Source organism: Paralichthys olivaceus, chromosome 4 (assembly GCF_024713975.1).
Source record: "Paralichthys olivaceus isolate ysfri-2021 chromosome 4, ASM2471397v2, whole genome shotgun sequence".
In the NCBI taxonomy this organism is placed as follows: domain Eukaryota; kingdom Metazoa; phylum Chordata; class Actinopteri; order Pleuronectiformes; family Paralichthyidae; genus Paralichthys; species Paralichthys olivaceus.
Window position 1 is genome coordinate 4,902,443 of NC_091096.1, and position 22,717 is coordinate 4,925,159.

Sequence of the window (22,717 nt, forward strand, 5' to 3'; positions counted from 1 at the left end):
GAAAAGAAAAGAGTGAGTTTCACAAATGAATAAGAAAGAAAAACAAATCAAGTCATGAGGAAAGAACAAAAATGTGACTTTTAATCACTTGAAAATTTATTCCGTTTCAGTGCTTCCATTTTAAAATAAATAGATGGCATGGGACCAACGATTAAAATCAACAGGGATGAAAAAATACACTGGTGTAACAAAAATGGTGACCAAATGCCAATACAATCTTTTAGTTTTAACATAAAAATACACTCACATACTATTAAAGATGTACCACCCCCCCGCCCCCCAAAACACCACAATGCAGCAGATGAGAAATCAAGTATTCTGTTGTTCTCAGACAGCAGTAGTATCATATCAGCTTCACATCAGAATTCAATCTTAGCGTTTGGTTTCCACTCTTTTCGGAGCGCAGTGTTTTTAATTAGTTCTTTCGCTTTTATGCCCATTTTTAAACAGGTAACGTAAAAATTCCCCCAACGACAAACGGAAAGTAAAGTGCGTGTGCGACACTTGTGGTTGATCTCGAGGCCAACGAACGGTTTGCAAAGAAGCACTTTGATTGTGTTTTTGTTTTGTTTTTTTTTTAAAGGAGGAGAAGAAGGAGGAGAAGAGACGACGTGGCAGTGTTCGTCAAAACCTTGGAGGAATGTTCTTTAATGTCGGTACAGAACTGAACCACAGTCGAACTGGTGACACGGCAGCAGCACACACACGCTTCACAACGGGAGTGTGTGTGTGTGTGTGTTTCTGTCGTGGTGGGACAGGGAGACACGTGGGGGAGGAGTGGGGGAGTTACACTGTATGAAAGAAGCCGTTGACGAGTGTTCATGAGTGCACCTTTTATACAGGACAATCCAAGAGTGCCCAGTGGAGAGAAAACACGACTAAAGCCCTAAACAACAGAGAATTCCTGTCATGATGAAAATGCATAAACATCACGTTAGAACCACATCGCTTCAAGAGGAATTCATTCAAATAAAACGAAAACGCTAAAACAAAAACCAGCATAATTTCTGTAACAAAGCCCATGATCGGCCGTCTTCTGACACCCTCGTGAAAAAAGGATGTTTCAAATAAAAGGTTTTTAAAATGACCGTCATCACCATATCCTGTTAGTTTTTTTTTTTCTTGCTATACACATATCCAGTGCTACACGATCAGCGTCTAGTTTAAAAAGCGGTTGAGTTAAAGAGACGATAGTACCACGATGCGTGAAAGGCCGACAGATGTCTGAGGGAGACCTGAGGAGCTCTCCCCCCCGTGACAACAACAACAAAAAAAAGAGAAGACAGTTCAGAGCAGCAGGTTTTATGGAGATCCCTGGTGAGGCAAAAATCGGCAATGCCAGCCTGATTCGACAGATTCGAAAGTCCACGAGGGAAGAAAGTGTTTCTGATGGGACCGCGGAGGAGTCCCACAGACCTGAAGGGGTCGTACAAAGGTCCCTTTTGTGACAGAAATCCCCCCCGATGTCCTCTCCTTGTGTCCAAAAGAGTCCAAAGGAGAGTCGTCTCGGAGGGAAGGAAGGATTTGAGTGCTGCAGCTGAGCTCCATCATGACAGTGCTGAACTAATAAATACTTGATGTAAAAACGGACATCCACCACACATGAGAGAGACAGAGGAAAAATAATGCCACATGCTTGAGAGTTGTGGTCGTCGTAGAAAAAAAAAAAAAAAAAACGGAACCTGAACAGATCGCACTGAGATCACAGGCAGGAGAAGCAGATTCAGCATCATTCCTCTTTATGTTGCAAGCACCAGTCCCTCAGACCAACTGTAACACACACACACACACACGAGCACGTATTCCCTTTCCCTTGTTCACGGCTGTGGCCTCTCCTGAGGAGGCTTCGAGACCGAGCGTTGCGGCGAGCTTGGCTGTGAGCGTCGATGCAGTCGATTCAGGACACGAGCGAGATGAGGGAAATGATGATTTGTAAGATAGAGGGTTCCGAGTCCAGCCTCCTGCTATTTTACACTTTTCTTTGGCACAGCCCCTCTCTTGGCCTGCCACAGGTGGTTGTGGATGGTCAGGGCGTCCACGCTCACTGACACAGTCTTGGCAGGAATGACAGTGAACTGCTTGCGGTCGGAGCTGTACTTGTACAGCTTGTCGATCATCTTCTTGCTGATGCACTTCGGTCCCGTGCCGGTCAACTTCTGGATCTCCTCGGTGTCGGGGAAGTACGAGTACAGCGCCCTGAACTGACAGCCGCCGTCGCGAAACAGGATCATCAGGTGGTTGGACTCGCACTTCTCCAGCTCCTGGTAAACGAGGAGAAAGAAGACAGTTATTGTTGTGACACAGAAATTCAATGAAACACAATGAAATATTTTTTTAAGAGCAGGAGTTTAGAGTAAAATCTTAAAAGTGGACAAGAAATAAAGTTCCTGGCCAGAAAACAAGACCTTCTCCTGAGAGTTGATAACTTGGCAGACAAACACACACGTCTTTTTTAGACTTGACATCAACTTGACCACAAAGTAGATTTATTTTGTATGTTGTCAAAGCTTCTGCAAAGAAATCCTGAGCGACATCAACTTCATCTAGAAAAGTTGCTGTAACTTTAATAATATAACTTACATTTTCCAAACAAGGAAGCTTTGATCATTGATTGATTAACTTGAAATTCATTTTCTTTATTTACATTTTTATCACATTTTAATGTTGTTTTATCCAGCACTACTTTTTTCTGACGGACTAATCGACTGAAGCATTTCTCAGCTCTACCTTCTCGTATCAAGTTCATAAAGCTGCTGAGTTTATACGTTTTCAAAGATGTTTATTTTACCGGTTCATGTAAAATCAGTGTCGTCCAAAAAATCTCCTCGTAATTCATGAAATGAACATAAGTAGGTCAGTACCTCTAGGATCTGGTTCTTCTGGGGCTCGTTGACTTTGCCGGCCAGGCAGCAGTGAGAGATTGCGTTGTGGATGATTGGCTTGTTTGACTTGGCGCTGGGCTCCTTGAACAGTTTGGGACCTGGAGGAGGAACACGAACACGTAACCAGAGAGAAAATAATCAGTCAGAATAGTTTCTGATTATAAATTAACTGCAACATCACACGACCGGTCAGGTTACTGCTGTTAACAGTGCACTGACCAGTGTATTCAGCCATGGAAGTGATGGAGGACGCGGTGGAGCCGTTGTCCCAGTCTCGTTCTGCAGTCCGACTGTTACGACTTCCTGGAAACGACTCCACGGAGTCACAGCTGAAATGAAAAGAACAATCACAAAGACATTTTGAGATTTATTGAAAACAGAAATCCAATTAAACACAAGAAACTGTAAAAAGCAAACAACACAGAGTATTTTTCAGCACAAGTGAATAAAAAATCCTCTGTGAGCAGCAGCTCACCGCTGCGAGCCGGCTCCTCCAGAGTTGACGCTGTCGGCCTCGTTGGTCGCGCCGGAGGCCAGAGACAGACTGGATCCTGATTGGGCAGAGCTCAGGTTGTCAGCTGTAACGAACAGAAGAGGCAATTTAATTGTAATGTTGTAACCAGGCGACAACAACAACTTTCACTATATAAAACACTTCAGAAAACCCTGAACATCCTCAACAACCTTCACTACAACTTAATGTCTGAAGCAATTATTTAATATATGAATTCTTGTAGTAAAATAGAAAATCATTGCAGCCGAGTCGGTCAATGTTTCCCACAGAACAATGGAGCTTCAGCTGAAAGTCAAACTGATGATGTGTCGTGTCTTACGTGTGGAAGAGCACTTGGAGAAGTTTTCGCTGGAGGATTCCTCTCTGAGCACCGGCTTGTGTCGATGTTTCTGCTTCGGTTTCGGTGTTTTTGGCTTCAGAAGTCCCTGCTCCTCAAACATCTCCTGCTGCTTCCTCTGCAGATACTCCTGCTTTATCAGCTCCCGCCTCGTCTTCTCCTCTTCTTTACGCAGGCGATCCTCCTCGGCCTTCCGTCTGGTGTAGAAATCAAACATCTGCTGGTTAGCTTTTTTGGTGGAGCAACATTTGAATCCTGATGTGAATGCCGGTGAGAACGAGTTACCTTGCTTCATCTCGTTTCAGCTCAGATTCTGCTTCTAGCTGTTGTTTACGGAGTCGAGCCTCCTCAGCTTTTTTCTGCTGCTTCAGCAAGAACGCTGCTCTTTTCTTTGCAAGCTCATCCTCTGCCTTCTGCTCGTCCTACAACGTGAGGCGAAGAACAATTCTTTATCGTTTGAAAAGTTATGATCAACCTTTTATTTTGTTGTGAAGTAGACAACAGTTTGTATTTTGTGATTTTATGTTTCAGACACTGGCAAACTGAAATGGAATCAGCCATGAAGTACCAATTATTGAAATTAAGACTTAGTGAATTACAAAAAAACATATAAACGAATAAACAAATATTGAAATTTTTATTACCTTGAAGAAGAAGCCCATGACCGACTTCTGCTCTCCACTCCCTCCTTCTGTTGTTGAATCCTCCTCTTCCTCGGGATGTTTCAGCTCAGACAGATCGACCTCGATCAGGTGGGACTTGCTGCGCTCCTCTGATGGTATGTTCTCTTTCCCCGAACCGTCTGAAGAATTGAGCTCAGACTCTCTCAAGGTGCTGGACAGGCAGTCGTCAAAGGACACTTCCGAGGCCGTCACTGCCGTTAGGTCCACTCGGGTTGGCAGACGTATGTTCGCCTCGTCGTGAAGCCTGAAGTTGGCGCTCCGGATGTGTCCAGAGCCTGGCCTGTCGATTGTCTCTGCTGCTGTGGGGTTTCTGGGGCTGTCGGGCAGCTCGGCCCTGGGGGACCTGCCCCCGGCTAAATGCCTCAGATGTGGTAATGTCTCTGACCCACTCTGGGTGGGGGTGAGGGTCCTGGACGCCTGCCGGGCTTGCTCCTTGGATATTTTTAGCTCTGATGGTTTGGACCTGGAGCTCCGGCCTGAGCTCAGCTTGGGGGGTTTCCTCGTGGGGGCGGTGTTACTGCCAGAGATGTGCTCCACATAATGAAAGCTGGCCCCAGACTTGGAGTCACTGTTTTTGTCACTTGTGTGAGGGGGAGGAGGAGGAGACAGAGCTGCTCCAGCAGGGGGCGACTGTACATTCTGTTTCATCAACATCTCCTGCTGCAGCGACATCTGCATCATCTGCTGCTGGATGCTGCCGATGGCTTCGTTCAGCAGCTCAATGGAGCGGCTGCACTCGTTTAGGTCCAACTCTTCTTCAAGATAAAAGCTGCCGCTGCTTCCCTTCTTATCTGCTTCTAAGGCACCAGGGGGGGTGGTTCCCACCACCTCTTTGTCCCCCCTCAGGGCATCTACACATAAGCCATCTTTATTTGATGGTCCTTTTTCTCCATTGAGCTCTTCTTTAGAGATGTCGGCCTTCAGCGGGTTGGGTAAAGTGTCACTCTTGCCTCCACCTTTCTTTACGATGTGCAGGAAAGCTGCCTTTCCCAGCTTCTGTCTCTGTCTCGACGACAGCACTTCCATCTTCTTCTTCTGGTGCTCAATGGCACGTCGCTTCTCCTCCAGCTGCATACGTAGCTGGACAAGTTCAGAAGCCAGGACACCACCGCTACCATCCCCGGTACGAGAGTATCCTCCCATGGGCGAGGAGGGGCTCTGGTCTCTTTTAAGCCTCCAGGAGGATGACAGGGGCCCGCTGCTCTCTGACCCATCTGGGGTGGTCCTTTGGGAGCTGGAGGCACTGGAGCGGAGGTCGTGGTTGCTGCCGAAACGCTGCTGCTGAGCTTTGCGCTCTGCGAAGGAGGTCATACGAACACTGCCACTGGCGATGCTGCTGGCCTGGGAGTGAGCGCTGAGGCAGGGGCTGGAACGACCGCTGCCTCCGTTCATGTCTTTGTCATCATGCTCTTTCACATTCATATCCTCTTGAAGTTTGGCTGATTCTTCTTCTTCATAGTCCTCATTGAAAGCTTTCCTGGGCCAATTGGGGTCTTTAGTGGTAATAGCTTCATCCAAATCCTCTTCTTCCTCATCCAGGTCTTCAAGCTCAGCATCCAGGCCCGGGCCAGACTTTGGTTCTTCAGCATCTGAATGCAGGTAGAAACCCCCAGCTGGCTCTCTGGTCGAGGGGTCCACACTGCTTGTGGCAGTGAGCCTGAAACCTGACTGACTCTGGCATGGCTCCTCTGACAAGTCCGCCGCCTCACTTGGAGGGGGAAAAGTTTGGTTTAGGTTGCAGGATGTTTTCCTACGAACTGCTGATGCAGGTCCATCTCCTCTGTGTAAAGAACCCCGCCCTGAGGAGCGGGGCACCTCACCACTCTCCTCCTCCTTGTTTAGGCATACAGACTTTTCTTTAGCCGTTTTGAGAACAGCAGGCATCAGTGGTTCTAGGTAAAAGCTATCTGGTGCAGGTTTGGACTCAGTGGAAGGTTTAGACAACACCGTGGCAGTCGCTTGTGTCCCATCAGCCTGTTTGGGGATGGCGGGAGAATCAGTCCGTGCGACTGCCACGAGAGTTTCGTCGTCATCTTCAATGTTGACTTTGGCCAGCAGACTGTGGCCGTTGACTCTGCGCATTGCACCCTGTGAGGGCTGGTGGACAAAAGTCTGGTGTTTGGGTGTGACATTGATGACGTTGGACGCCAGGCTGTCTTTACTTATTGAGCGAGCCAGACTCACGCTGTCACCAGAGGCAATATCTGCATCACTGTCTGTGGCTGAATGCAACATGTAGGGGCTCAAAGTGGACAGTGGTCTGCAGAGAGGATGAAAAAAAAATAAAAGGTTTTAATAACTTTTTGACATGTTCATACTGATAACTGCACATGTAAAATAAGGGTTTTGGTCGGATGAGCACATTTCTTTTAGATTTAAAAATGCATTTGTGACATTTTTTTCTGCTTTGCGTTACCTTTGCCTCTTGTCTGGCCATGCAGCAACTGAGCCTCTGGGTTGTCCGTCCATCTGAGTCAGAGAATTTGAGCGGTTTCTCAGACCTAACAAAAAGCAAAATTATGTAAATGTATAAAACAAGCTCTTCAAGGCCACAAAACATGACAATTTAAATATTAACCCTGATCAAACTTAGGCAGCTCCACTATCCACCGTCTTACCTGCTCCATCCTCTCCCTGCTGCTTCTGCTGTCTCTGTCGCAGGGGCAGTAGTGGGTGGGAAGGACTGAAGGTTGGACCCCCTTTACTAAAAACCAAAAACAACAGAAATCAAAACTTTGTTCAGTTATGCATTGTCCTCAGGGTCACATTAGCAGAAAGAGATTTGCCAAAACCATATTAAGATGGACTTCATGTGGCTTCATATAAAGATGGACGATGTGTCTCCACTTCCTGCCACTATCCAGAAAAGAAGCTAGAGCTAAAATCTTGCACAGTCTGTGCAGTAGCGATTGTGGGATGGAGCTGCTGTAGGTCCTAGCCAGTGCACATGCCAAGTGCCACACTGTTTTATATCTTCAGGTAACGATTTAAAACCAAAATTACCAGAAAAAGTCCACATGAACATATATCAGTTTTAACTAACAGGAGGCAGGAGGTGTATGACCTAAACTGCAGCCAGCCACCAGGTGGCGGTCAGGACACTCTGGCTTCTCTATTGGGCAGCAGTCATATATCATCCATCACTATATATAGTCTATGGAACAGCCCAGTACACAGATCACACCAAAAACAAGAAGATTAGTGAGACAAATATTCCACAAAGCGCACAGCTACAGTAAAACCCTGACCAAACCAACAGACATGACAAAAATCTAAACTGATGATTCAACGTGATCATTTAACACAGCTCCCACACGGGCACTGATAAGAACACATTGGCACAGACGACACAGATACCAGCTTTACTTCGTGCATGTTATTATTCAGTTTAGAGCAGGTCAAGACAAAGGGTTTGAGGTGAAGGACATGTGCAAATGATGGTCAGACACTGCATAACTACCTCGTAGGGTTACTGTAACTGGTTAGCAGACGGGATCATGACGGGGGGAATGTGAAGGAAAGCAAGAGAAGACTTACAGGGGGTCAGAGTCTTCAGGGTGCAGGAAGTACCTGTTACAGACTTCAGGGGTGCTCTGGTTATCAGCCACACCGGGACTGGCCAGGAAGCTGCGCTTGGTGGCGTTGGAAATGGGCACTGATGGACGGGCACTCTTGGGCTGAGCTATGGCTCGAGCTGAGGAAAGGAAGACAATGAAGTTGATCCTTAAATTTTAGAGAAGCTGAATAACAGAATGTTTGGTTTTGTTGTTTGAGAACGGACAAATTGATTATGAAAGTATTTGGGGAAAACCAGGAAGAAAATATAGCAACTTCTTAATTAATGAGATGCTTAATAAAGACAATAAGGCCACAAACATGTCGGCTATGCTGTGATTACGTGGAGGCTGTTAAATAAACACATATGTACTTTTGTACTTATATGAAGTTTAATTTCTTGATTAAAATAACAGGTTTAACTTTATAAATGTTAAACTACAGTGACGCTTTCATTACTTGAACCTGCGTAACCTTTAAAAAGCCAGTCAGTCTGTCACCCATGTGACATTTTCATCTCGTATGTGTAGAAGTCACACTGTGATGCTTACCATCTTTAAACTCTTGGAGATCTCTGGGCTGGACAAACTCTGGTTTGACAGTTTCAAACCACCAGTAGAGCTCAGCGATGAACACCATCACATTGTGCTGCATGGAGAGCACAAGGAAAGACTTGAATACTGACTCTTGACTTTTATTAGCTGGTTCATTTTTTGATGTAAATGTTTATGAAAACATTTCATGTCAGTTACCTTGAGCACAGGTGGCGAGTAGAGCATGTCCTCCGTTGTCAGATAGAAACTTTTATTCAGATACTCGTTGGCAAACTCTCTGAGCAGCTGGATGTTGTACAGGCTATCAGCGATGGAGGGCACTTCCTTCAGGCAAATATCTGATCAGACAAGGCAGAGAGCAGTTCAGATTAGGACACAGCTCATTGACCTGAGGTCTATAAATGTCACATGGTGACATCGGGCCAACAGGCCGTGTGAAGTTACCAGAACAGTATCACACATGGATAGAGAGGCTGGATATTAAATTAGTGCCTGCAAAGAAAGATTGATGATCTGTAGCTGCTTCGAGAGCAACTTATAATTAATGTGATGAAGCTGAAGTGTGTGTGTGTGTGTGTGTGTGTGTGTGTGTGTGTGTGTGTGTGTGTGTGTGTGAGATAGCACAAGCATGAAAACACAGCATACCGTCTAGCTTCATGAGGTCCGGGCAGTAGTAGTGAACCACAGTGAGCAGTGCAGCTCCGTCACAAACATCCCTCATCAGTTCCTCCAGGAGTGGGAAGAAGGCCGGCTGTCGGCCTGAAGCATGCTCTCGACGATACCGCACCTAACCACCAGGGGGAGGGTATCACAGTTTATTGAGAGGAATAAAAACCACAGCAACAACACACCCCACCATGGTATGACCGGTCATGCTATAGCCAAATACTATAAGCATCAGTTCAAGGTTCTCCTCAGGAATTTCAAAGTTAAAGGTATTCAAAACTCCTCCTGAACTGATCCAAGAGCAGGTGTGATGTAATAAATGAGGTTTAAGTGGCCCCGTGGTCGACCAGTTCAAGGGAGAACCCTGAGGACCAGTGAGAGGATGGAGGTGAAGGTGTAAGAGTAGTGACAGAAAACAAAACAGTTGATGGTCGGCCTTCCTATGGCTTCAATAAGAAGTCAGCCAGTGGTGGAGCCCAGGCAGCGTGTGGCAGCTGACTGGGACAGAAACTGGGGTAATCGCTGGCCCACTTATGGGATATGAGTGTGTGGTTGTTACAGAAACTCATTCACAGCAGATGTATTTTGGACACAAGCTCTGTGCAGCATTTAAGGTATGCTCTACTTTTTTCCCCACCATTGATAAATCAAGTTGAGAATGAGAAGCACAAATTTGTTTAACAGACTCAAATAACAAAGATCAATAATTGTTACACACAGCACCTACACCTGTATGGGTCAAATAAAAAACATTTTCAAACATACATATGATTTGGAGCAACACAAATATAGATCGTACAGGATGCCAGAGTCTGTACTGACTGGTACTCCTGCTTGTGAAGGCAAACCCTTCTGCATGACTTACAAATATTTACCTTATACTTACTCACACGTCACAACTAAATCAAGAGATCAACATGCAACTACTGGCTACTTTATTAGGTACACCAGTAAAATCCGGAATAATCCAATTCAGCAGTTAAGCAATAAATTCTCCCTTTACGGAAATAATTGTGTTTAATTTGGATTGAGAGGTATCAACTTAACCTACTAACTGTTGTAGTTTCTTTTTGTCGAAGGTAGAACATGTGGCAAAGTTGTCGCACTGGACATCAGATCTTATTTGTGTACCTTGTAATGCAGCAAATAAAACAAGTGCTAAATATTCACTATTTAAACAGACTATGTGCGGCACCAATGCCCTAACAGCAAGAATACATTGATCTAAAAACATCACATTATTTAATATTTACTTCAGTAAAGGCTATTCTACAAAACTACACCAACTGAAGAGATGCAGGTGTGGTCACATGTCACAGGTGAAACTAACCCAACCAGAGGTTCTATTACAACACGAGCATGAGGGAATCCCCTCCTGACTGAAAGGGAACACTGTACCGCTTCAGTGAGATCCTTTGGCTCCAGCATGCAGTGGGCCAGCTTGTGCACGACATCAGAGTAACACACACACACATAAATATACACAGAGCAGAGATAGTCAGAGGAGACAGTGGGCACACTGGAAACAGTTTGTGAGAGCAGAACAGGGAGACTGGAGGAGAAGTGACAAAGCAGATCAGTGAGAGGAGGTGGCCGGGGATGGGACTGCAAAGCAAAGGAGTAGTGTAGCCATGGATTTGCTCTTATTCTCACTGGGAAAGAAAATAAACCCACACACACAAACATCATTACTTGTATCTCTGTGAGGAAATAATGCATTGCCCAGCTTCTTTACCCTTAGCTAAATTTAATCAGATGCCTAAACCTACGTCCTAATCCTCAAACAGCCATTCATAAAAATTACTCCTCAAATGTCATCACGAAACTCTTATGACAAAGAAATGTAATGAGGCTTAATGTTTTACAGTTAAACCATAAACTTTAATTCAAATAGAACAGAAAATCAAAACCTTCCTATGTACATTTTAATAATTATCCTTAATACATATTTGTTGTATTGGCAAACAAACACCTGTCTGTTAAAGGCTCATATCGGCTAATTTTAGAGTTGCAGCTTGTCAAAATTGCCTCACTTTAATAAAATGTCCTCACTCCAATGGTCCCAAAAGTCACATCTGTCCTCAAAATATATAGCCTAACAAGTACACACACAGACACAGACACACAACACACACGCATAGCAAATCCACATGGCCTACTTGAGCTTGAAATGAGATAGCAAGCATTGCACAGCCAAAATAATATTTTGACAAAAGGTCAGAACAGCCTTACACCTGTGTGACATATTTATCAGAAGGAGAAAAAAAAAAAAGAAAATAACCGTCAGCTTTCTCCCCCTTGCAGACACACTGGCTATAAGCAGCACAGAAAGAGCTTGAATGAGCCGTGGTGGACTGCGTGTGCACATCAGCACAGAATTATGAGTGCGAGGGGGAGAGAGGGGAGATAATGGGGTTATGGGAGGGGGGGGCTGGCATCCAACTTACAGGGACTAGCTTCCAATACCATTTGGAGGGAGACTATCCAGTTTGCAGGGATAAAAGAGGGGAGGGAGGTACAGATGAGGAACAGGAGCAGAAAGATTAACAGGTCAGAGACAAAAAGGATTGGTTGTGCTTCCGGTTAAAACAGAGAAAAGGAGCCGGGTCAGAAAAACTGCCCTTGAGGAGAAACATTTCTTATGAAAACTAGAGATCATGCTGTTGTCTTTCAGATATCCACCTGGATAAAGACTTAGCAAGGAAAATGTTTGGAAAAAGAGTCGGTTCTTGAAACCATTTGTTCAAATTAAGTCAAACTTGTTGGCGATTTTGATTCTTGTGTTTTAGGTTTTTAGAGTTTTATTTTACCTTTTGGTGGCTGGGGGACTCCAAATGGTGCTGCTTGACTTTGTGTTCCCTTTCCGATATTTCTCTCATCTTCATGTTCACCTGCAGAGGAAGTCGTGACATGTTCAGTGCATTCACATGTGATGAAGTAACACGTTTACACAGGGAAACCAGGTTACGCAGATAATCAAACAATGCATTTACATGTTTAGCAGTATCGTGGTTACTATAAATCTGTTCACATATTCAGCTGCTCTGGTATCAGATTTCACTGCTACACTCTTATTTATACACAAGACTCACGTTTTCTAGATTTGCAGATTGATTATTTTTAAATTTACAGATTGATTTTTGCTCCAGAGTAAAGATTGTGGTTTCAAACCCTTTTTAATAAACAGAATGAAAATTATTTAACAGCAAAACATTGATCAATGTTGTGTTGTACCTTTTCACTGTGCTTACAACTCTGTTATATTGGGATAATTATTGATAATATTTGATTAACTAATCTGGTTTTTCTTCACATATAAAGTTAATAAAAAAATCCAGTTACGTACAAGACAGAGAGAGCCCAGGGGAAATCCAGGTTTAATCTCCTACTCTAATCTCCTGAACAAGACATTTAAGAAATGACCTTTGTAGAGATTTATTTCCTCTCTAATGATCCAGTTAAACTTTTATCTTTTCTTTTTTGATTAGTGACAGAAAGTTTACAAAACAATGGAGCTATTTGATTTATCTAAATCATTTATCAAGCAAAAAATTACCATTGGGCTCTCAAAAATGTTTTCTGACATTTAGCAGGCTAAATAATTCATATATTAATCAACATGATTATTAACTATCAATTTATCGACATATTAACCAGGAAAAATTTCAATAAATGGGATTTTAAACCATCCATTAAGAACTGACACTTTCCTTTTCCCAGACAATAATGGTGTGGAACATTATGATGATTCATGGAAGCACTACGTCATGGTTTTCGCTGCCTCAGGCCGTTAACACTTTGAAATATGACTGCAACATGAGACTGAGCCTCTTTTGTGTGCGTTGCTATCTGCTGGCCCGTCTCTGCTCACCAGTGACAAACAGGCCTCAAGAGCACAAGTGAACCACTGTCACTTATGATGTTAATAGGAAAAAGATTATTCATCCAACACGGTGCTAGGGGATAAACGAGAAGGAGCCTATGACGAGGACCAGTGAGATATGAGAGAATTAAAAGTCAGTGAAAGATGTATGGGATGCTGTTTTGTCCGTGTGTCCTAACCTTGTTGATCCAGAAGACCATTGCGTCCTCCAGGTCAAAGGGCAGCTCCTTGGAGGCACTGAAGGTAGAGAAGCGCTTGACGGAAGCAACCACTTTCTCGATGCTTATCATCTCCACTGTGTAGGCCATCATCAGGGCATCGATCATGGGCATGTGAGCACTCTGGGAGAGAGAGAAAGAGAAACAGAGGACAATACAATTTCATTAGATTACATTTAGGTTATCTCCAGCTTTCCACAAAATTACATCCAAGTCTAATGCAGATGTACAAAAACAACATAACACTGAGCTCATTAGACAATGCTTCAATTATTTTATCATTTTCTGTGTGTTCCCTTTATTGAGCAGTTTCATGTATAAATCAGTGTCACCAGTGGAAACCAGTAAACAAACCAGTAGTTTGTTTGATATTTTCATGGCCATTACTCATTGTCCATCTTTGAAGGTCCTGTCCTGATCCCAGTGGATACTGGGACTTCACAGCCACTATGGGGTGTGGATAAATGGATGAGATTAAGGGATAATGGTATTATCTAATTCAGAACCCCAGGGGGACAATTCTGAGGTCCCTCAACAAATTGGGGAGCTTTAAATAATCAACATGGCTTAATCAAAGTTAAAATCTTCTCTCTCGCACAATGGGTGTCCGACACCGCTCTCTACATCCTAATGCAATGAAGAGGAGCAGCAGGAGCGTCCTTACTGCAAGTGTCTTAACACCTGGTGCCAACCAGTTCAAATATTGATCCCTTGATAACCACAGTGGGAATTCACACGGACAAAATACTTATTTCTCAGCTGGCAAAGCCTCACCTTGGTATCTTAACCTAATTCTGTGTAAAAGTCTGTTACTAAGGATTTTAGTCCACAACATCACAGCCAGCCCATTACAGAACAAATATTTACAGTACATGCCATTGTTTCAGTCAGTGCTTTGTTTAACAGGCTGCGAGCATAATCCAATTGGTGATGGCAGTGCACAGAGATTATGATGGTTGACGTAACGAATGAGAGCTTTAATGAGCTTTCTCCACAGCACAAGTTCCATGGACACAGAGAACAACAGTGAAAATCTACTTCCAGACAAACCTCGGGTTATAATGCAGAAGACCGGGGACAGCTTATACATGAAGAAATAGTCCGTTCAACTGGTCTGTTTTCAAAGACAAATTAAGCATTAAAGCCACGTCAGGCCAGTGTTTGTTGCTTTTAGACTGCCGGACCATTGTTCACTACCACTGTTTATATGCCGTCATTTAACAGATAACTATGGTTTATTGAAACATTGATCTTACTAAGACTCTTTCCCATCAGTTATGATGAACTCTCCAAAGTTCACGTTTGAACACACTGACACTGTTTATCCTATAAGGTCAAAAAAACCTGTTCGGTAAGACAATCAAGATGACAGTGAGAAGCTAAATTACCAATAATGGCTGACAATACTGCATAGCACACATAGCACTTTCTCTTCTCTAGTGGAGGTGTGTGTAAAACCTGTGTCCTCATCTGACTGCTTATGTTTTTGTGCTGTCCTGACAATCCAGTGATGTTGCAACATTCACAGATCTTAGAAACTTCCGAGTACAGTATTATCACAACCAATGAAAGCAGTAACATCCTAATGAAACGAATCAGCATTAGAAAAAAGATGAACTGCATTTAACACCCCAACAAGTGTTAACAAGTGGTGCTCAACAAATACACAAAAGAGCAAATCTGACAGCATGATGTGCTGTTCGTATCTTTTGTTCTCATTCCGCCCTTCATCTGTGCAGTGAAATCCCCTTGAGGAGGCGAGGGCTGCTTTTGCCCCGAGCTGTGGTTGTGCACGCTGAGAGACGGGAAACATGCAGGCACACGCACATAAATACACCAAAGTGGATTCAAGAGTATGACTTGCTGTTGCCCCAACAAAAGTGATGCTACATTCAAACATTTGTCCATTCAGACGAGCACATACAGGCCACTTCAAATCAATCAAGTTTCTCACACCCATAGATATCAGTTCTCTAAACATGCCTGGTTTTTTCCCCCCATCAAGATCCATCATGTATTCTCTGACCCAGATCTGCACCAAGACGTAATGAGTTCAGGCAAGTTTAATTGAAATCCACTCAGTTGTTTTTGTGTAATCTACAAACAAACAAACATTCCAACCAACAAACAGACAAACAAACAGACAGACAGACAGACAGAGGGGTGTGAACCGTTTCAAAAAGTCTCAGTTTCTGTCCATCCAGACTAAAACACAACCAAAGAGTTTTCAAACAAAAACAGGGCTAGCAACTAAAAATCTCTATTTTAGCCTCAAACAAGATGCAGAGGAACCGTCTGCAAGTATGGGATCTTTCATTCTCTCTCACTGACATTCCCTCTAGGAATATGCAGGTTGCTATGGAAACCTCTTGTCAAGTCAGCAAACTGGGAGGGGGGGGGGGGGGGTTCCAACAGTCTATTAGAGATAAGCTGTGTCCTGCTCAGGATTTTCCATCCCCTCACCAGGCTTTGTGTCTGGATGCTTACACACAGGCCTGTGTGGATTATTTCGTCAGGCCGCTCGCAGGAAACGCAGACACCACATCCCAGACTAGTCAGCCTGCAGAGGGGCACCCAAGCAGGTTTCCATGGTAACCAAAGGGTAAGAAGATGGCTGAGATCAAGCGAGCTGGTTGGTGTTCATTGTATCCCGCGTGAAGTGCTCTTGTTGAAATCGCAGGACATCAGATCTCATTGCCACTGTGCTGTTGTTTCAGGTGATGATCGACACACACACACACACACACCAAGAACATTAAACCTGTTTACGACCTGATCTGTGAACATGTTATGATGATGACGACTACAGAAAGGGTCAGGAGAGTCAAACCACCAGATTATAAAAACATATGACCTCTCTGTGCATAGATTCATATTTTCTCCTAAATCGACCTAATAAAACAAGACGTGGAGCACAGTTGTGCGAGAAGCATTCCCTGGAGGGTTTTCAAAGTTTCAAGTGCCAACATTCAGCAAATGCTCTTAACAGACTGAAAAAAATGTAGAAAAATATCACAGACAATAAAATCCATTCTTAGAGGTATTATCGAAAGAGTAACCCTCTTATGGTCCTGATTACTGTTCCTGTTTTAAGAGGGAACAGGCTTTGTTTTTATGAGGATTTGTAGATTTTGTTCTCATGAGCAAGATAGAAAGTGATAAAGTATCATTTACTTCAATATGAAGAAAACAGCAGCGTATTGAACCAATGTATTCTGATTAAAACCTAGATCTTTTTGAACCAGAATAATACAGCTGTATGTCACGGGCAAAATTGACATCAATGTATATTCTGGGTTATTGTCGTCTACGTCTGTAAACGAAATCTCTTTGTGGTTTTGACTTTAAAACACTGAGTCAACTTGGCTTTTTAATCACACTGCAGATGAGCTCATTGTCTGCAGCCCTAAATGAAATGTAATTATAAGTAATTAAGAATTGTACTCCACCCAAACTTTGTGCTAAATGCAGAAACACTGCTGCATCAGTGAGACGCTTTCTTTAAATCTGAACCGTTCGCTCAAGGTAGAGTATCAATGTGTTTAATGGATTCAATTTAAGGTGCAAAATATACTGCCATGGCACATACCTCTTTATCTAAATCTCAGCAATTCTATCAGGATATCCTCCTTCAACTAGTTTGAATGAAAATGATAAGGGCGCATCCAAATCACCCACACACTGTTCCTCTACTTCAAACAGCCAAACATGTCCGACACTCATCTATACGCAGCGTATAATGTGAAACAATTGCAAATGAGGTTTTAAAGAAGTGTGTTAAAAACTGTGCCTGAGGCTGATTGTACTGCTGAGTGAATATAAAAGCACTGACTACTTTCACAGGGGTTTCCACCAACAATAACTGACGCTTGTTTAGCGATTAGTAACTATTAACTGATGAGATTAAAATGTTATATCATGGACGACTGACGCATTAGAAAATACAGTGAAAAGTAGGGTTTATTTTTACATATGTGCAAACAGCAACGTCAACAGTAGAAAATGAGAATTCAGTCATTAGTCACTCCAGAGGCCCAGTGAACTGTTAAAAACATCCATACTTCCAAGTCTTTAGCATCTTAGACAGGCAGACGTTGGCATAATTTGATGGACATGCACTTCACTTCGATGCGCATGAGGGTAAACTGTGTACACGTTCAGTGAGCAACCACAATAATCAACCCTCATTAACAGGCCAGGCAACCCAGTCCTCAGCAGACAGCTTTTCTTATTCAGAAATCACAACATGTCCACATGCTGTGGTGTGAGTCTGGTGCACAGTCTGTTGTGAGACCCACAGCAGAGAATACCTGCTCAAATGGTACCAATGTCCAAGTTTTTTTTTTTTTTTTAGGGATTAACCAATGTTATTCTCATTGTAAGTTATTATGATTTACAGCTCAGGCATTGATGAGGACGCCTGCTTGTTTGTTTATTTGTTCAGTGCATCTACTCACCATTTTGATGGGCACACAGGCCAGGTCCCCATCTGTGACGGGCGTATCATCACTCTCCACGACATAAATCCCTTTTCTGGACAGGGCCTGGATGACGGACATGTGGGATTGAAGAGACGCTGCCTGCTCCGTCTTGAGGATGAGGGTGCAGACCCGGCAGTAGAGCTCACAGGACAGGAGTAGGTGGATGACAGGCGGCTTTATATGTTCCTGGTCATATTGATCTGTGTAGAATGGGTCCCTTAAGTCCTCTGGAATATGGTCTGCAATGGAGAGAATGGTTATAGGACTGGTTCCTAATGTAGTATTTGCAGTTTAGCTTTCAAACCGTGACCTACATTGAAGACAAGATAAACGGGATTGCTGGCGAGACAACAGTATAGTAAGATATTATATGATGAAGCAGGAAAATGAAGGTAAACACATTTTATCGCCCTGCATCTATCTAACTCCTACAACGTCAACAGACTACAGGAATGTCACAAAGCAAAGTGCTTTCTGTCTCCTATTTGCTCTATGCCAGCGTCAGTTTGCTTTGGGCAAACATGGCCATTTGTAAGTGTAAGTCACAGCTTGTTGCTTCAGGAGTACATTAGGAAACAGATCCTTACTCAGCCAAGTGTGCAGTGAAAGCAAGCTTCTCAGGGGACATGGTGAGTTTGGCTAGGGTTAACTTAACAATACTGAAGTTGTTGCTTTAGACGTGAAGTCATTCTCAAAACCAGCCATTTAAGGGCATGAGATGAAGGAGCACTGGACTTGAGGCACGCACACAACATAAATTTACTCTGCAAGGTAAAATGGGTCTAAGCACAAAACCAGTCCAAAAATCACACTTCCCTACTAAATTTTTAGTTGATGGAAATAACCTGGTTCTGAACTCTAGTGCCAGCAACACAGTATGAGCTCTCTGTGTGTGTGTGTGTGTACGTGATGTGTTCTTAGCATCTGCTCTGACTGACAGGATCAAGAGAGCTACTCATCAGCAATCTCCTGCTCACAACAACAGGAAGGCAACTACAAATAAGGATGCTGTCGTACAACGTTATTAGCTCATTAGGTATAACACAGAGTGGTGTGGGTCATTCCTGGAGAGCTGAGTCTGAGTTTATAAACATATTAGAACAGTGGGACTATTTGTGTATGAAAACAAAGGGGTCTAGCTGGGGCGAGTCTTCACGTTTGAATTCATTCCACAGACACTGATTTCATCTGGCAGCTGTCCCCCCCACCCTCCTGCCACCAAGTGCAAGGCTGAAAGCTGTACTGACTGGGATGGGGTGGAGGATGGGGTCTGGCAACAAGAGCCAGGATGTGCTACAGCACGGTCAGCCATCCGTGATCAGCACGACAACATCATCATCATCAGCACAAACCGGGGAGAGCGCAGGGCAACGACGAGCAATGTTCCTGCAACCATGACAGGCGGTCACTCTCACTGGTGATGTGTCTGGCTGTCTGTCACTGAGCTGGCAGCAGCTGTGACACATGCAAAGGGCAGCAGGACTGGAGAGCATGTACACAAACATACACATGCTGGTTCAAAGACTTAACAGGGTAATGAGTACTCACCAGATGCACCTGAATCCCTGACAACCCCCACATTACGAGCCTGCTGCAATTATCTATAATGTAACTACGTCACTGTCTGCGTCGTTGCACAAGCAAAGTCAACAACTGTGCAGCATTAGCATCACAACAGAAACCACATGAGCCATGGGGAGAAAATCAAATGGGCCTAATATATTCAGTTCCCATGAGAGGGATATAATGTTGCCGCCCTCTGGGCCACCAACGCTTTGCAGCTACTGTATTTGTTCTATTGTAACTCAACATCATCTCCAACCAAAATTCATGGTCATCAATTCATGACCCTGCAACATTTTCAAGCATGGATGCTTTAACTCTTGCCAAAGAGTGAAGATGTTTTCTGATGCCAAGTCTGAGTCCAGAGGTTGAAATGAAAAATGTGGGTGAAGGTTCTCAAAAGGAAAGTGATACCAACACCATCACACATTTTCTTTTACGTACACAGCGTTTCGCACAGAATCAGAACCATATGCACTCGGATGACAGGTGCACAGACAGGGCCTTCCCACTCAACTGCATGCCCATCACAGGAACACACACGGATAAAGCAGAAACTAATATGCTAAGTTTTACCAGCCGGGGATGTTAAAAAGAAATTTGACGTCCAGTGCTGCATGTGTGCGTGGAGTATGGAGCTTTTAAGGGTGCTCGTCATCCAGCCACAAAACACATCCATAAAAGGCAACTCATCACTGATATTTATTCAATTCTCACCAGTTACATCGACAGAAAACCTATATCTGCCCTAGAGGCCCCGTTGCTAATGCTGATATCATCTTAACATAGAGTGTGAGTGGCTGACAGTGCAGATCAGTATTTTCCATGCTCTGAGTGCAGTCTAACAAATATAGCCTGATACCTCAGTGTCTGTCACTCTGCCTGATTTGGGTTCAATCTCACTGGCCACTCTGAAAGAATGGAAGGATGTTGTGAGTCAGTGAGGGAGGATTCTGTTGCCAAGTGTCATGAGGGAATTAGTGTTGGCTTGAGTGCACACATACACAAATATTTCTTTCTCTTGGGCTCTTGCTGTCAATGTTTCAGCACAGAAGATCCAAACAATCTGCTGACCATCAGTATTTTGAGAAGAATAAACACACTGGAGGAAAATACGCTCTGAATTTTTGGGAAGTACATTTTTTGGGTGAATAGTGATAGATATTTTTTCTAAACAAGACATACAGATGACTGTAAATCTAAAAATTACAACATACGTCTTAGCATTAGCGAAGGTTAAACATAAATTTACATTACTTACCAATGCCATAGGCTTTTGCAAACAGCCACCGGAGGTTGGCAGCTATTTTTGCTCTGGCGGAGTCATACATTTCCAGTGGTGTAACATCCATTGTGCCTTCTGCAACAGTCAGATCCACTTTTCTCCTGGTACTGTCCCCGCCAGCACAATAATCAACATCCATCTTAAAAGAAATAAAAAAGACACTACAGTTACAGTCACATTACAGTTACACTGCACAGCCACATAACAGCTATTCATAATATGACTCTGAGTGGCTGGATGTTCCATTAAGAGTATTTTTTAATTAATAATTAAATCAAATCTATCTTCCGGTGTTTGTTGATTATTGAGGAAACTACTGATTTGGGGTCTGCTCTTATTCCTCTTTACATTGGTCAATTAGGACTAGCACTTAGTGGGTGAGACACTAGTTCTAAAGTAGCACCCTGACAGGCAAGATCACATTCATTATGGCAAACAGAGTGGTAGGGAGAGCAGAGTCGCCCAAAACACAAGGAGGAAATGTTCCGGCCAAACACATCATGTACTGTGTTGGTGTACAACTGGAGAACAAACAATTTGTGTTGTACTTGGAGCCACTCAGGTCTGGGGAAAGTTTCTGGTTGCTGATAACTCTGAGCATCATCTGGTAGATAATCTCTATGAAACTGTGATGGTGGTGTTCCAGTTCAGACTCAACAACAAAACATGGAACGGTAGATCTCTGCTTTCTCTCTAATGTAAGTCGACCTTCATTTTATTGGTTTTACTTCTTACTGTCAAGTGAATTGTTGACATGAATCCTTAAATAACTAAATCTAATGTTTGAAAAAAAAAAACTGCAGTGTGTCAGGCAGACCTGTGTTTCTTCTCAGTACCTACATGTAACTCAAGAGTACTTGTACTTTCTTGAACACTGCTGCACCCTTGGCTTTGTTTGGTGCGTATGAATGATAGTAACACGTCCGGATCATAATCAGTAACGACATTAACAACGATGGGATGAAGACGTGAACACACACACACACACACACACGAGGGTCCCGTGGCGTGTTACGTACAGTTTACCTGAAAAGTTAGCATGTGTTGTGGTTAGCATGTGTTGTGTTACCTGTAGCATTAACTCAACGCCACCTTGCCCGTGTGTTGCCATTGACGGCCCAATGTTAGCTTGTTGGACAAGGTAGAAAACGGCTAATTCAACAGATTATCACCCGGTTCAACGTGGGGGACTTGGTTTTTTTGCGGTCACCTGGTTCACACACATTTGCTTAGCGGTGACGTTAGCTCCAGTGGCCGTACATGCAAATGTGAAGCAGCTAGCTAACTGGCTAGCTAACTGTTAGCTCAAAGCAGCGCTTCGTTCATCGTCCCCCCTCCCTCCCCCGTGGAAGACGTTGGCTAGCAGGCGAGACATTACCTCGAAAGGTGCGGCGTAGATTCCCGTGTCCCCCTTCAGATCAGTCGGGGTGAACCACTAACAAAGGACCCGCCTCGCTGTGCAGGGGAGACGCCCGCAGTAGCAGCGGCAGCGGCAGCGGCGGCAACAGCGGCGCATCGTAGCGAGCTAACGGTGCTAACCGGGAGTCAGAGCGGTCTCCACCCAGCGATGAGACCCCGATCCGCGGCCTGCGTGGCGACCGCTCCACGGCGACACCTCCGCGGGGAGGGAAGGAAGGAAGGAAGGAGAGAGAGAGAGGGGGGCGAGACGAGACGGGCGGGCTTCCCAGCGACGTTCAGCGGCTCCTCCGGGTAGAAATGTGCACGAGAAGCCTCATGTTCGGAGAAGAGACGCACACGGGGACCAGGGAGGCGGCGGTGTGTTCGCGCTCTGCCCGCAATTATCATCCCAGTCTCCGCTGCGACTGCGCATGCGTGATGAGCTTCCAGACTATTACAAGTAAGACTGGTCCTGACTGTCAGAGATGAACTCACCGCGTCTGTTCGACACAAACAGGATAATATCATTATTATTATCATTATTATTATTACACAGTAGATTGTTTGCTCGAGTAGTTGATTAAAATGTTCACAGACGAGATGTTTTCTTCTTTCTGCTCCTTTTCATTCAAGATCTGAGATTTCTGTGTTTGCATTTAAATTGTTTTGGTCGATGAACGATGTAAACTTATGAATGA

General features: G+C 43.9%; 1 protein-coding gene across 5 annotated transcripts; it reads right to left on the reverse strand.

The window, feature by feature from the left end:
• Window positions 1-74: 74 nt before the first annotated feature.
• camsap1b (calmodulin regulated spectrin-associated protein 1b) lies at window positions 75-22,642 on the reverse strand. 5 transcript variants are annotated; one of them, XM_069523377.1, is made up of 19 exons: window positions 22,000-22,642; window positions 20,598-20,760; window positions 17,750-18,012; window positions 13,254-13,415; window positions 12,002-12,082; window positions 10,590-10,649; window positions 9,171-9,312; window positions 8,724-8,863; window positions 8,523-8,619; window positions 7,954-8,110; window positions 7,035-7,120; window positions 6,833-6,917; window positions 4,378-6,676; window positions 4,019-4,155; window positions 3,716-3,930; window positions 3,358-3,460; window positions 3,102-3,211; window positions 2,862-2,980; window positions 75-2,261 (listed from the first exon to the last, which is right to left on the reverse strand). In XM_069523377.1, exons 2-19 carry the CDS (start codon window positions 20,758-20,760, stop codon window positions 1,965-1,967), a joined length of 4,716 nt encoding a protein of 1,571 aa, XP_069379478.1. In that variant the 5' UTR covers window positions 22,000-22,642; the 3' UTR covers window positions 75-1,964. The 5 variants fall into 5 exon arrangements, with proteins under 5 accessions (XP_069379478.1, XP_069379477.1, XP_069379475.1 ...); XM_069523376.1 differs by lacking the exon at window positions 10,590-10,649 and adding an exon at window positions 11,639-11,671 and having other exon boundaries at window positions 7,987-8,110; window positions 22,000-22,641; XM_069523374.1 differs by lacking the exon at window positions 10,590-10,649 and adding an exon at window positions 11,639-11,671 and having other exon boundaries at window positions 22,000-22,641.
• Window positions 22,643-22,717: the final 75 nt, after the last annotated feature.

Excerpts from the sequence above, each read along its gene's own strand:
- camsap1b (XM_069523377.1), bottom strand. The coding sequence starts at position 20,760 with ATGGATGTTGATTATTGTGCTGGCGGGGACAGTACCAGGAGAAAAGTG. Across the intron at positions 10,650-12,001 it reads AGTCCCCCAGCCACCAAAAG|TCTGATGTCGTGCACAAGCT; the intron begins GTAAAATAAAAC and ends TGTGTGTGTTAC. Across the intron at positions 7,121-7,953 it reads CCTGAAGACTCTGACCCCCT|TAAAGGGGGTCCAACCTTCA; the intron begins GTAAGTCTTCTC and ends TTTGGTTTTTAG.